Source organism: Triturus cristatus, chromosome 12 (genome assembly GCF_964204655.1).
Source record: "Triturus cristatus chromosome 12, aTriCri1.1, whole genome shotgun sequence".
Taxonomy (NCBI): Eukaryota; Metazoa; Chordata; class Amphibia; order Caudata; family Salamandridae; genus Triturus; species Triturus cristatus.
This window is the reverse complement of record NC_140595.1, coordinates 682,440,829-682,456,276: the sequence shown is the minus strand read 5'-3', so window position 1 is coordinate 682,456,276 and position 15,448 is coordinate 682,440,829. Positions and strand designations below refer to the sequence as shown.

The following is a 15,448-nucleotide window of genomic DNA, read 5'->3' as shown; positions in this document are numbered from 1 at the left end:
GACGCTGACCATCACAGACTGCTTTGGGTCTTCTAGTCTGAATTTCATCCCTGATGTAGCACTGAAATTGGACCAGTAGAGGTTAAAAACAGTGTTTTAATTCTGCCTGTGTTTCCAGACCTGTCAGTGGTATGTGGCATTGCTATTGCCACCTGCTGCTCCAATAAAAGCATCTCAGCATGGCGCTGGAATGGTGAGCCTCCTATTTTCTCAGGCAGACAAATGTGTTCTAAGAGACTTGTATAGTTGACTTCCAATCTTTCCATTCATATGTGGTGTCTAACAGGATTACAGACTCCTAACCATCGTGCATCTATTTATTTATTCAGCAAGGCATTAGCATGTCAACTAGAAATGCAGTACATAGCAACATAATCACTGTACAAAAGATAATCTACAGTTTGCGTGGTAATTGACAGATTTTGGTGCTAGATGTTGAGTGAGAGCAAAGTACAGGTGGGGCAAATAGTTGACAGTAGACCGTCTTGACAGCTTAGTATACATACTAAATGGTCAGCCCACGAACACTGACGAGTCCTGCTTCCACAAGATACCCCCCTTTATCGATATACCAGTGTAATACAACTGTACTCTAATTCGTCAACAATAACTCCTATCGTGTTGTGATACCATCCTTATGTGGGTGTCTATCACCAGCTTGAATAGCCACCAGACCAACACAATTATTATGCTTATCAATGGCAGCACAATTCAGCCCCAGATACAATGGCTGAATGTAAAGAACCATTTAGGCTGCTGTAGACAGTCTTGATGGTTGCATCAAATCCCATGACTTTCATAGCGATGCAAATCTATTTGTTAACGATCACATGAACAAGAAAGCCCATAGTCTGTCTGCTCAAATAAATCCTGCCTGCCTCTCAACATCCACTAAACTGTGCAAGCGCTTGTCCTCGTCCTGCATCAACAATGACTATTTGCCTGCTAGCAGATCTTCTGGATATAACCCACACTTCACTGAAAGCTGTCCCCTGAGCACCAATCTACAGATATTTCATCACAAAGCCTCTAACTCTGCCGGCTTGCTCTTCACCTCACAATAAAGTCCAGCCTTCGCGAGTGGTCTACACAGCTATTAGTGTGAAAAAACTTAGTGTCTCAGTCGTGCCCGGCACCTCTGATGGCCTTTTTTTAAAATGCATCTTTAATCATTCTTGAGATATAGAAAGAGCTCACTATGAAACAAGGTCTCGACGTCTGCTCACCAAGGCACTCAAGACTCCCCCTACAGCTCTCCTTCCCATGCTCTCCAGACAGTCTGGAAGGAACTCAAAACCTGCCACCTCTCTTGTTTAGCTGTCAACTGAGGGACCGCACCAGTCTGGCTTGACAAACACCCCTTTGGCCCCCGCCCCGGCTCCTGGTTTCTCCCCTCCGCAAGCTCTGCAGAATTCTCGAACCATACTACTGTGCACTCTCTAGCCTGCATGCCTGTGGAGTATATTACAGTTGTAAATTGGGTATGGATCCATGCAATATAAATGCACCCAATAAAATAATACATAAACATCTTTTTGCTTTGGAAATGTTAAAGTGAAAAGTAGATATTTAGAATTCTGTGTATGGTAACTTGATTTCTTATAGAATATATATTAAATACATTTAGTAGGCATACCTATAATTGGGAAATGTATTTGGTTTTGTAAGTAAATGCTGCTCTTTCCTTTCATTGCAGGGCTCTTGCACATGAAATGTTTACCAAGTAAGTGTTCCCATAAATGCATGTCTTTGGTCCATGACTGAAGCAGTAACTTATGGAGTGTTAATACTGTTGACTGCCGGGGAGGTATCGCAGTTGCAGGGATGGAATGTGAGTTACAGCTGCACACATCCTGTTACCACAGGGTTCTCATTGGGAGGTCCAGCTTTTATGAACTTGGTCCAAAACTGTGGTGTGTGTTATTTCACTGTTTCAATGGGGAGATGAGGCTGGGCCAGGTGTGATGGCTCAGTGGACAATCCTCACCCACCGGCATCTGTGTTTAACCTGATGCTTGCAGGTACCATTCTGGTTGCTCCACTCAGCCTTTTATTCATCTCAGGTCGATAAAATGAGTATTATTGAATATACTAACAATAAAAATCCTTTATGTGCTAACAGCACCAAGAGACTTCTCTGGCTGAATGTGCGCCACATAAATATTCCTGTTATGCTTGAAATTGATGTCTCGCCAAAAAACCTCTTGTAATATGTGCGAAATGTGCACAGACTAGCCACAATTGTTGAGAAGTTCTCCGGTGTCCCATGTACGATGCAGATCTCGTAGTCCATGTGTGTAATCTTTTGTGTCGCGTATTCTTCTGGTTTTGGAAATACTAATAAGTAAATAATTTCTTACATATGCAGACATAAATGCTATATGTGTGTGTATTGATGCACTAATTGCTATTTGATCTGATTGACTTACAGGGACCTGAAGTATGTAATTCAGAGATTTGCTGAAGACCCAAGGCAAGAGGTGAGCTTCACTCAGACGTTTGTGCAATAACAAGTGATGAATGTGGGTGCTGAGAAGCTGTGTTAGTGAAAGGGCTAGCACGCCACCTCTATCCTTGCTGATGATCTGAGTGCCTTGTAGGATATAATGGGATAGCGTAAGAGACCCTGCATAATGTAGACCTCATCACTGAGCAGGTGGGACAGCATAGACATCCAAAGATGTCCTTCAGATATTATTGCCTGGCCCATTAGGAGGGACCTTGTGCAGTGCTGTAGCCTCGGCCGTAGGAATTGATGGAGATCTTTGAAAGTGATGTAACATAATCACCTGCTAAAACGTGCACTGAGTTAGGGAGCCTGACTTCTTCTCGATGGTCAATGTGGTTAAAATCTTCCAGAATATCTGAAGAAATGGGGCTAAATAGTACATTAGTTCATGCTCATTGGTTTTCTATATAGGGCAGCAAGGCCACGCTTTACACAGCCCAACTTTCCCAAAAAGTAACAGGTTCTGAAGGAGGATTCAGGACATATTTCAGTATTTTCATGGTGTGCAAATCCTAATCTTTAAAGGTCAGGCTTTAAAAGATAAGTTTGGAAAATGCTGGCCATATGGTGCATTTCTGAGCACATTTTCATTAAAAAAGTCTGAAACCCATAGGTAGTAGAAGTACTTCAGAATGGCCTATCACATTTCTTCAAGTCTACATTTCACTTAGTTTAATTTTTTCATCCTGCCCTTTCAACTAAATGCTCAGTCATATGTTGTGATTGAGACTCTCTATGCAAGGTGCAGCGGTGAGTAAATACATTTCATAGTCTTGGGCTATTGACAGCAGAGCTAGACAGACTTTACAGCCTGCAATAGCAGCAGAAAAGCTCATTTTACAAGCCCTTGCAGGTTCGGATAGCAGGCAGATTATACCAGTCATACTGGGATGAGTCTCAGACAGTAGTCAATGATTACTGCTCAAATATTAGCTGTAAATATAGATTTGGAAATAGTGTTTTCCCCAAACATTAGCTTGTCAGTTCATGATAATACATGTATTTTGCAATCAAATATAATTGTTTCATTTTAGAAACACAAATTTTGTTCCCAAACCAAATACTGGCATTTTCATGAAAAACACAATTTCCCTCTTACAATACTAGTTTTCACTTTTAGTAAATATAAGTTTAGTGTCCAAATATCAGTTTGTGACTTGAATCCTATATTTACATTTGGTACTGCCACTCAGTAATAGATTATCCCTCACTTGTCCATGGGTCAGATTTTCATGACTAGGATACCCAAAGTGTGCCAATAATTAGTTATGTGAACTACAGGCATGATACTAGGGTTTTTGCATCATCCTGTCCAATGGTGCCCACAACATACCAAAAATGACCAGCATTTTAACATTATACCATGGATGCTGACAGTATTTTAAGAACTACTACCATGATTTCAGGGCCACCATTATAACAGGGTTAGGCACCATTTTCTATGGATGCCCACAATATGCTTCGCTTTACCACCATATTTCCAGGGCAGCATTATATCAAGCATGCACACTATCATACCATTAATGTCTACAATATACCAAGAATTACAACCCTTATGCACTGACCAGCTTTATAGTAAGAGTAGATTCTCCATGCCGTTGATGACTGTACTATATCCAAGTAATTACCCCAATTACTCATAGACCAACATTATACCAAGGACAAACACATCACTTCCTCACATGCAAAATGCATGTTTGCACCCACACACTCACAAACATCTGCGATCAAAACATTATTTTAGTAAACCTGCTAAAACCTGTCTGGTTCTGTGCCTGCCTCTCTTACTTCAGCTGAACCGCACTCCTTCATTAAGCTCCCAGTACTTGCATGATGCATTGCAGAGCATGTGTACACATTGTGTAATTGAAATCACACAGCCAGATATGACCACACCACACTACTTTTACAGAGTGACTGAGTGGACCTGGTATCGTCTTGTTTTAGTTAATCGAATCAGCAGATATAAATATTTGACTATAACCAACCAACCTCTAAAAGTGCTTTAGATGCCATTACACTACTCAGGGATTGGATGGCAACAACGCAAGGGTTGGTACCAGCCCAAGTGCATGATCTGTCAAACATATCTATCATGAAGCAGTGCAAATCTCTACAAAATTTCCAAATTCAATACAAAAATAAAAAGCTGGTTAGTTTGTTCACTCACCATCGTGGTCTCCTAAATCTATGAAGACTGGACCTCAACCATTGGGATCAAGAAGAAACACTGGGTAGAATATCAAGACACACATGGCAAAATCAGTGACTGGTTTCAAGTGCCACTACTGCACAAGCTCAAACAAATAAAAAAAAAATAGGTGGAAACACAATCTGCTCTGTGTGATATAATCAAAACATTTAAAGCTTTGACATCTAATAACCTTTGTAAAAAATAAATGAAAGTATATTGGGTGAATGAGATCTGCTATCCCACCAAGACACGAAAATTAATTAACCGAAGTAGCCTTTCCCAATTTGGGATTCCTCAGTATTGGAGGTAATTTAAACTGTATGTGTTTATACACTGTACATACCATAGGATGTTTGATCTCAAAAGGATCATCAGTCGTATTACGTGATGTTGACTGTGGAGTTCTAGTAAGATACATTAAGTATTGGCTTGATATTTAAAACTGAGGAAATGGATATCCCTATTGGAGGTGTAAATACAAGCCTCTACCGTTTATCATAATTCCACCCAAATCGTCCATATTGTTTCCCAGTTTTCTTGAGTCATTGGTGGAATCATGCTTCCTCTAACGCCTCTGGTGTAGCTTGAAACTACTGAGAACAACCAGGTCACCATCTAAAGAATTGTTAACTAATGGAACCCAGTTAGCAAGTTCTCTGGATCCATAAGAAGAGAAAGATATAATGGAAGGAGTATCGGTAAGTCTCACAATAGCTCAGATAATGCTAGACATATGTGTTGAACCAAGCAAAGCAGTCATCACCACAAAGATTATCTTCTGTGCCATACGTTAACTATGCCACCTTGGAAATCATCATGATTTCGCCAGTTGAAGAATTAAGGGAGTTTAGCCTTGAGATAAAGACAGAAAGATCACTGTTCTATAAATGTGGCAGCTGAACATAGCTCAATCCTATTTGTAATTTCTGCCGCATAACTAGTCTGGGACTATGCATTGCCCTCTGCACTGGAAGAATCTAGTAGCTGTACCACATGGATGGAAATGCCTATGTTCACACAAGTTCCAAAACAATTTAGATTGTTCTACCAGACAAGCACCCACCCCAGATGATTCAGGCAGTGAATTGGTAAAACAACTTTGTTATTAACCTAAGTAGCAACATTTGCCCTTCGTTGTACTTTTTAAGATGAAAGATCTGCCGGAAATATTGATATTCATAGATTCTTGCTGTAGTGTCAGGTTCCACATGTGAACAAATAACTGCAGTGAGGCTCCCCACTGTGTCTGGCAGCTGCTGTGTTCCATAATATCTGGTTAAAAGTTACTCTGTCAACAGTTGAGACAGAGAAAAGGTATTTGAAAGCCAAGCCAACCTCTAAGCAAGGGATTGTATACCCTTCACATGCTTTGTAGTATATTGTAGCACACATGTGTAGGCCAGACTGTGTGTGTGTGTGTGTGTGTTTGTTTGTTGCAGTATGCATTGAAGTGTGAAGTAGCTGTGTGTATGTGTCGTGTGTTTGGCTGTAAGACAGTTTGCATTGATGTGCCAGGCAGGCTGTGTTGATATGTTCCTGTGCTTACTCGGCATGCACTCCTTGAACCAAGTTTCGAATACATATGGTGACATGAGTGCATGCGGTAGAGTGTGTGCATGCATTTGATGGAAAATACTTGATTTTTTCCACGGCGAAGACTTGTGTCTAAGCTTCCCTTTATATTCTGTTTCAGGTGCACTCATGTTTGCTCAGCGTGCGAGCTGGCAAAGACGGTTGGTTTCAGCTCTATAGTCCAGGTGGAGTGGCCTGTGATGATGATGGAGAACTTTTTGCCAGTATGGTACGTGTCTGCAATAACGTGAGTTTTATTCTTTGCTACAAGTACAGTAGTTAGTCTAATTGACCACTAATGTAACTGTTACACCAAAGCCTATATATCAATAGTATAATGATTATTGTTGCCCTCTTTCTGTAAATTCCTCCTTGAGACCACAATATGAAGATCTAAACTGTGTCCTGTTGTGAAGAACTATCAGTCCCCATAACCATTGTGCAGGCTTGGCTTAGGGGATGTACTAGTCTCTTTATTCTGGGGTCCATGTATGTGCATATATAGTTCTTTTCCCTTCAATTCTGGGTTCTTCAAAATGTAAGGCGCCGTTGAGGTCACTTTCATCATGAGCCCTCATTTGATCATCGGTTTGACCCATTCTTTGCCACTTAACAGCCTCTTATTTTGGGGCTAATTAAATGGCAAGGAATGGAATCTACAGAAAGTAAAAAGGGCTCTACCGATCCTTTACACTTTCTGTTCCTGCCATTGACTTCTTGATTCCTGAGGCCAGGGATGCCAGGGGTATTAAAAGAAAAGCTACCACTAATTTATGTACATAATTGCGGAAGATCCTAGATGTTTTTCAGTTCTTTCTTGGATGTTTGTTAGTACATCAATTCTTCAGAGCGATTCAAAGGCAATGGAAGGTATGTGACACTGAGTATCTAGCTATTGCACGAGCAAGAGCTGTGGAGATTCCTTAATTCTGGAGGCTTCGATTGTGGTCTCAGTAGTTTAAGTGCCTGCAGCTGGTATCTACATTGGAGTCCAGCTCCTACAACTTCTGAGGGTGGTGCATTGCAGTCAAGTATCTGCTCTATACCTGTATGATATGGCACACAAAATGTTAGGTGTGGCATGACTGTGCAGATGTCTGGCCACCTGTAATTTTCAGTTCTTTAAAAATATCTTAGATTGCGCTTTGGCTCTACTCAGAGGAATATCTCACTTATGCTTAATGCTATTGGATGTTTGGTCTATCGTTCCATTCTTGTAGAGTGCATGCAGTGCAGCGCATAGAGGACTGACGTACACTAAATAATCACACCTTAAACTCGTTAGCTTTTAGATGTATTGTATATATAGAAAGCAATTGTTTTTTTCACTTCAACAAGCTTTTTAAATATTTTAATCTGGGCTAAAATTGACAGCCAGATCTATTGGCTTTGCAAATGCTTGTTTTATTCAGAACATTTTTTTTATGTCACTGATCATTCCCTGATGGCATCAGACTGCCACCTTTTATTTACTCAGAATCCCTGATGAAAATATTTTGTGTGCGCGGATTCCATCTAACCCGTGCACACAAGACTAATGGAGATTTCAAATTAGGAATGAGCCTTTGTGCTGGGTGTTTTTGTGCCAAATCTGTGTTATTGTTCTTCTCTGGCGGAAAACATCCTCATGGTTCTATTTTGCTTTCTCTCGAGTGACTAGCCACATCAGGACTAATGAGCAATCGGGAGGGCAGCATTTTCCCATGGTAGCCATAGAGGTCAGTCACACCCTTGAGACAATGATAACTCGTGAACTGGTTTTATTTATTTATTTATAAGTCTAGTTTTCACAGTTTAATCCACTTCTGAGCATGTCCAGCCATTGGGCCAAAGAAGTTCTGTATAGTGAATGGCCCGTCCTTTTAGGCCTTTTCTAGAGAGGGGGGATGTTTGTGTCACCTGATACAGAGGTCTGGCTGGTTTTATTGTGCCAGCAGTGTTTGCAGTTTGGTGTTGAATCCAATAGGAGGCGTTCAGTTTTCTTCATTGCTTTTCCACCGGTAGAAGCTAGATCCATCATTGTTAGGGGATGGGAGCTGAAAGGGTTGGAACAGGGTTTCTGTGCAGCTCTGCTTGAGTGCTTGACCTAAGAGTGTGGCTGTCAACAATTTCCTGAGTAGGTGTTTATTTTAGTCTCTGAGAAGCGGAGGCAAGTTATTCCTAAGCTGTTCTGCTTGGACTTTTACTGGTTTTCCATCCATGTTTCTTCTGCTATGCCTTAGTCACTGGATTAGGAAGGGTTTACCCTTTTGTGCGGGATTGTAGTCATTTGCCACAGTCTTGACGTAGCTGGAGTTTTTCTCCAGAAGACTTAAGTTTTAAATCAGTCCTCTGTTATAGTGCATGTGAGTGAAGAGCCCGCAGGCATTATGTTTGGCCAACTTCTTGATACTAAAGCATAGTTTGACCACCTTGTTACGTACTCTATGGAGCTTCTGGGTCTACTTTTTGTCAGAAACCAACATACAGTATATTACAGTGATCTATATACGAGTCGTTGGATCCCACACAATGTCTTTTCGGTGGCAGGAGTGAGCCTCTGGAAGTGTGTTTTCCAGTTCTGAGTTAGTTCGGTCTATGATTTCCTCCCTATACTCACTGAGTTGGCTTGGGGGGCATCAGCAATGATTCTGGACATTCTGAATCTGCATGAAGCAAGTATCTTCCAGGATGTGGAGCAAAGCTGGATTTTTCAGTTTGTCCTTGGTTTTAATCTGTTAAAGCACAGGTCATTTCTTCCTTCTTCTAAAAGTGAATACGTTCAAGGCAACTGGAGTTATCTCATGGAAGGTAAGAGCCTCCGTCAACCAGAAGTGGATAATCACGTTGCCTGTGTACATTTGCTAGAGGATGTATATTCATATAGTGTTTCTTGCGGGGGTCATTTTTGGAAGTTAAAGAATAGGGTAGGGAAGAACAAGTATCTTTTTTGTGCTTGACTTCAACATGGCTACACAAACTTCTTGATTGTTTATTTTGGTTGCTGTTGGTGCAGTATGTGAACAACATGTCCATAAGACCATGAATGTGGAATTCATGGATATCAAAATCTCTACCCTTTCTATTAGACATTTTTCACCTGTGTGAGATTTGTACTGTACATTTTGTGTGTATGTTTATTATTTTCTCTACAACTACGTCTAGCTTTAATATATACGCTGAGAGCTGGAGGAACACAAAATGCTCTTTTTAGACTAAGATTAGATCTCAGTGTGGTGTTATACCCCCTGACACTATCTAAGCTACATTAAAAAAGACTAAAAGAGTTTGAGGTCATACCATTTATTTACTCTTAGCATACAAGTGAGGCAACTTACATTTTTCAAAAAATGATTGCATTCAATCCATCAAATTTATTCTGTAATGTTCTTAACACTTCATTTGACGTAAAAAATGTTTTCTTCTTTCTTTGGATGCAATTCGAAACTCTGACTTTGCCGACACCTGCTTCGCAACGTATTTTATTTTTCACATCACTTCCTCAGGGACTTACTGGTTTAAGCTGGCAGTGTTGCTGTAACAAAATATTCCTTTCTAGACATCACATATTCCATAAAACCAGCTGTAATGGATTAACACATAGGTATCCTTTTGTTATAGTTTTCGCCACAGCAATTTTAATTGTATAGCGTGGCTGTGGGCCTCTTTATCAAGATAAAATAATCTTCAGTCCCCATGTTGAGGCACGATCCCCTCCAGCATCTTTTTTTAAACGTTCCTCGTATGTTGTTTCCTCAGTGTTCCTCATATGTTGTTTCCTCAGCGTTCCTCGTATGTTTCCTCAGCGTTTTACGTACTTTGAGTTTCCTCAGCATTTCTTGTATGTTGAGTTTCCTCAGCATGCCTCGTGTGTTGCAGTTTTCTCAAGGAACGCTGAAAAATAGGGCTTTATGGTATGCACAACTTCCCAACCCACGTCATTAACCTGTGCTGTCTCCGAGCTGGTTTGTTGAAATGAATAGCTTACTTCCAAAGTCCGCAATTGACTTTTTAAAGTCAATTGGCTCTCTACTGCATATTTCTAAGTGGGCCAAAAAAGGCTGTACTATTCGCAGAAGTCCTTCCCCAAGCCTAGGTAGTATGTGTCCGCTTACCCTCTGCCTGTTCTATGTTTGTCGGGGATGATTGGGTGCTCTGATAGAATATGACTATGTAGTAGTTCACATTTGTGGAAGTGAGAGGTAGACCACAGGCATCTCAAATAACTAAAACAGTAGGCTAGTTTAGCAAGGTTAGTGTCTGCCCTGATATCTGTGTGGTCTACAGTCCACAGGTTTAAATTCTTGTAGGACAGACTGCTTACCCTTGCTTGATCGATAAATACATCTGAATCGGGTAATACCGACACCTGTAAATTACAGGGCTATAGAACTGCAAAAAAACTGCAGTAATGAGCAGTAAATAATTAATACTTTCATCACAACAGAGCTGATTATGTCTCAGAAATTATCTAGCTCCTCTATTAGTGTAAAGTTTGTCTCAGAAGCGAGTGGTGTAAAGACATTCAGCCCTGGCACCACTTAGGGTCCCTGATGCCTCTTCGGCTTCTCTCATGCCACCCTCTCAGCCATCCACACTCTCATACCAACCTGTTGAGAGATACCAGAGTAGGCTGGAAAGAGTACTGGTGAAACAGGAAGAGTTGTACAATGCAAAACTGATAACATGTATTATAATACAAGGACACAATCCAGTAATTAGAAATGATACATTACCTAACAAACAGGTACCTTTACACCGATGATAAATAAAATATGCAACAATAAATTGTAAATATTTCTTTTTCTGCTCAGCCTGCTGTATCATGCCTTCTTTTGCTTGTTTGCTTCCTAGACAGGTTTGCCCTATATGTCACTTTCATACCAAAGTGTTCATACCATTGCAGAGCTTTAGAGTGAAGGGGGAATGTTCAGCTCCTCTGTTAGCAGGAGCTGGGACAAGGCCTCCTGCCGACATACTCAACCACTCAACAGTGGGGAAGAGGAAAAGAACACACATGACAATAGTGCCTCAGTGGAAGAGTAACTGGTTAGAGAAGGGCATTTCCTGAGGGACTGCCTTGGCCTTCAAGAGGACTGCCTTGGAGTGCCAGGCTTGGTACAGGAATGAGTAGCGCCTGCTAAGGTAGAATCTATAGACCAATGGGATGGCTGAGGGGTTTGGTGGAGTACTGGAGAGGCAGGGCGTATCAATACGTCACCGGCAGTTGTGAGGGAATAGATAGGGCTCTTGATGTGCAGAGGCATGCTTTGAGGCATCGCTGGCAGATCAGATTCAAGATTTTCAGAGACCCGGGCACAATGAGAATTTTCTTTTTGATTCTCCCCCTGCCCCCATTCATAGCAGAAAGACAGTTCCTGAGCTGAGGACATTTTTGCTGCTTGTGGACCTCTTGTGATGGTGCCGTAGGCCAGGGGCCTAGACTGGGTTTAATGCATCCCCGGCTCATACTGGTGGTCTTCAAACAACTGATAGGGCACTGGGGTTTCACAAACTAGCAATAGGTTGGTCACTCCGGGGAGGGGCATATGTAACTGATAAGGCACTTGGTGGCACAGAGCCACTTAACAGGGTATTCTGAGTGCAGTAGGAATGGATAGGGAGCTGGTGGGGCATAGACTATATGTCTCACTCCTCTTCACAAAATTCCTCGTTGAAGAGCAGCTACACGTGAAACAACCAACACATTTCTCACGTAGGGCACACCGCAGTCCCACACTCTTCCTGCCAACCACAACGTATAGGACTACAGCATTAACTGAAAGCACTTTTGCGCCTCGTGATGGTTATGAAGCAGTATAAGTGCAATTAAAACCAATCAAGGGCATTGGGAATGCAGAGGCACTCAATAGGGGACTGAAAGTGCACGTACAATTTGTGAGGAACTGATGGTGCTGTGGTGATAAATAGGGGACCATGGGTGCTGTGTCAAGGGCACTTCGGTGGTTGGATCTAGTGGTTCTGAAGAACATATTTACAATAGGAGTATTATGCAGTTCATTTACAACAGCAGTGAGGGCTTAAAAAGACAAGTATTGATGGCCGTTTTCTTAGCCTGAAGCAGTCTGCTGTAACACGTCGAGACGCTTTATTATTATTTGTGACGTGGTTACTTAATATTCAGTGCCTACTAGAAGCAAATGATAAACTGAAATCCCCTTGTTGCTGACTGTCACAATTTGTGTAAGTAGTAGACTTGATATGACATCTGTGGCATCTGCAGAGTGGCAGTGACTTGATGTGCAAACGTGGGTCTGCATGTGAGGGCCTTGCAGTCTAAAGGAGTAACCCAGAAGTAAGAGGAACTGTTGAGGTTTGTTTTGCGTGTGTTTTTTGGTACAAAAGTTAAAACCTTGGAAGCACCTAGACATCATTTAGGAGTAACCTGGGAAGCAGGGCTTGCCCATGGCACTGCCCCTGCCCCTGCCACCCTTGGTCTCAGAAGTCACGAGAACAGCAGCAGGAACAGACAGGAGAGTCAAGTTTACTTTCTGTGGTTTTCCCTCCTTGTTCATCCCTTAACCTTAGCCAATAGGAGGCTTTTGATATGCTAAGGGTGGTAAAATTTATGAACCAAGCAATGGCCTCAGGAGTCTCGGGATGAGTGATGTCTTTTCCTCTGGCACTTTGATGTTCCATAACCATGTGCAAGCACTCGCTGTTGCTATGCTCCATTTAGCACAGTTGAGTTCGCTCTCAGTTTGTTGATCATGCAGAGTTAGTGTTTGAACTGTTGTATTTCTTGGAGATGTGCTTTTTCACGCACAAGTCTAACTCTGTCTCCACTTCCACAGGTACACATTTTAATGGGCTCCTGCTACAAAACCAAGAAGTTCCTGCTATCACTGGCAGAAAATAAGCTGGGACCTTGCATGCTGCTTGCTCTCCGGGGGAACCAGACTATGGTGGAGGTACAGTTGTCTTATTGTTTGTCCTTTGACATCAGCACACACCTGTTTTTATACTGGCATACATGCCTACTTCTGAAAATGGACAAGTGGGAAAATTAAACCAAGAATTGGCAGAGATCTGGCCTTGACTGTCAGCCTTTTGGATTGGCCAGTGCTTGTTTTATTTCTTTATTGCTTTTGCAGCAGTTCAGTGTTGGGGGAGCTTGCTGGGCTTTTACCAATATAAAAATAGGCCCCAAAACATTTTTATTCTAAAAAGGCACACATTTCCATAGTAGCCTCTAGCATTATGGAAACTACTTTGTGTGTGGATGTGCTCCCTGTGAAAGAGCCTAAAGTTATCACACAAAGTGAAGTTAGCCACCGGCTTAAGTGGGCCAGCCAACTGCCCCTGGCAGTATGCTGTGGTGAGCAGGAGAAAAATGTAAATCACACAACAGACCAATGGATGAAAAGGGCTGGCTGAAAGGCCACTATAAGCAAGTATATATTTTTGTGAAATCAAGTGTTATTGGCAAATCCTAGTCCTAAGCCTGTGGGGCATTTAATTTCCCCATCAACTTGCATTCAAGTGGATAAGTTGGGAGAAATGTAAAATATATCTGGAGTATCCGCCTACATAAAGGAGTGTTGTCATGCATGTGATGGGCTCTCAGGCGATATTACCCTTAAAATCAGGGTGTGCTATGAAGAATACTCAGCCTGATGCTATTTTGATATGGGCTATGCCCTTGCAGCAGAGTGCGTAGGAATGCTTATAATCTGATTAACGTGAGCTATTGCTGTGAACATAGTGTTACTATGCAGGCAAGTATTTTAACCCACAGCTGTCAGCCCAGAAAGGCATTTGTCCTTCCTCACTCTACAAACCTTGGGGTTTTTGTGGCACAGTCTCTTGTGAGCACACCTTTGTGTTGGAAGTATGAATATTTTATAATAAATGGAATGACCGTCCCTTTGCTTTCCATAGAGCGATATGTGTCGTTGTGAGTGCAGAATTGTCTCTCTTTTTGAAATTCATAACTGCAGGCCAGCTGCTGGTTGTGGCAGAAGAGCTAAGGAGACACGTATACCAGGACCCCCCTGGAATGGGAACTATTGCCACAGTTCTCAAACTATCACATAATGAACATTAGTTAAGCTTTACTTGATTGACTGTTTTTTCAAAGTGCTATTAAAGAATATGTATGGAGTTTTAAATGAAACTTTTTGAAAGATTTGATGTGACTTCCGAATGTAATGTTTTGCAAAGAATTACACATTTTGGGTTTCAGATTTGCATTTATGATGAAACGCGTTGACTTTTATTTTTAGTGCTTTAATAAAGAAAGTTTTACTTTAGACATACCTTGTATTAAAAAAAAGCATATATATATATATATATATATATATATATATATATATATATATATATAAATAATCTACTGGCGGTTGCCAGTAGATAGTTATAGTTAGGACCGTGTTTCCATAGGAAATCTAAAAATTCTATTTTGAATAACTTTGGCGCCGGTTGACGAATCTTTGCGAAATTTTCAAAACTAATGGGGCACTCCGCTCAGCTCCTACCCTGAAAGTCTCGGGGGGGATTCGTCAAGCGGGGCCGAGAAAAAAGGGGGGTCCCAAAACGCGTTTTCCCCATGCATTTTCCCATAGGACCTTTAGTCGAAGGTACAGCCCGAACGGCTGAACAGAATTACTTGAAATTTGGCAGAGAGGTAGTCCTCAGGTCAGGGATGTGCCTTTTGCATATATGGAGTCAATCTGCTCAGTAGTTCCTGAGAAAATTGCAGTTAAAAGCACATATATATCTATAGCCGCGCACCGTAACCCTAACGTGCGCAAGCGTAATTCTGATTGGTTGTTACATGTCAGTCAACGTTCGAATCGGTAGAAATCAGGAAGTGTCGGCCGCCATTTTGTTTGTTTTCAGTGCGTGAGTGGAAAAGGAAGGTGGCGAACGTGAAAAGGGGGCAGGGTAGAGAGTTCCTGACCCCCTAGCCTTGGTCAGGGGGTCCCTGAAGGACCCCGAAGGCAGAAAAAGACATTTACATTTTTTTTTTAAATCTCGAGGGTGCGCGCACCGTGCGCACACTGTGAAAAACCATAAAAAAATAAAAATTAAAATTTAATACGTAGTTTATTGAAAAATAAATATATAAAAAAAATTATAATACATACATAACTTAGCATTTAAAAAACCGTACAAATTCACTGAAAAAACCATAGGTTTCACACATGTTATAGTTAGGTGGATATTTCACT

General features: G+C 41.4%; 1 protein-coding gene across 5 annotated transcripts in view; it reads left to right on the top strand.

Annotated features, from left to right (window-relative positions):
- The window catches only part of CMIP (c-Maf inducing protein), a 453,793-nt gene that overhangs the window by 395,708 nt on the left and 42,637 nt on the right, over positions 1–15,448 (top strand). For 3 of the 5 annotated variants that reach the window (XM_085638213.1, XM_085638215.1, XM_085638217.1), the window contains 4 exons: positions 1,697–1,723; positions 2,432–2,480; positions 6,397–6,522; positions 13,070–13,186. In XM_085638213.1, coding sequence (XP_085494339.1) covers positions 1,697–1,723; positions 2,432–2,480; positions 6,397–6,522; positions 13,070–13,186 — 319 coding nt within the window. The remainder of the gene's footprint in view (positions 1–1,696; positions 1,724–2,431; positions 2,481–6,396; positions 6,523–13,069; positions 13,187–15,448) is intronic. The other 2 variants (XM_085638216.1, XM_085638214.1) reach the window with 1 other exon arrangement.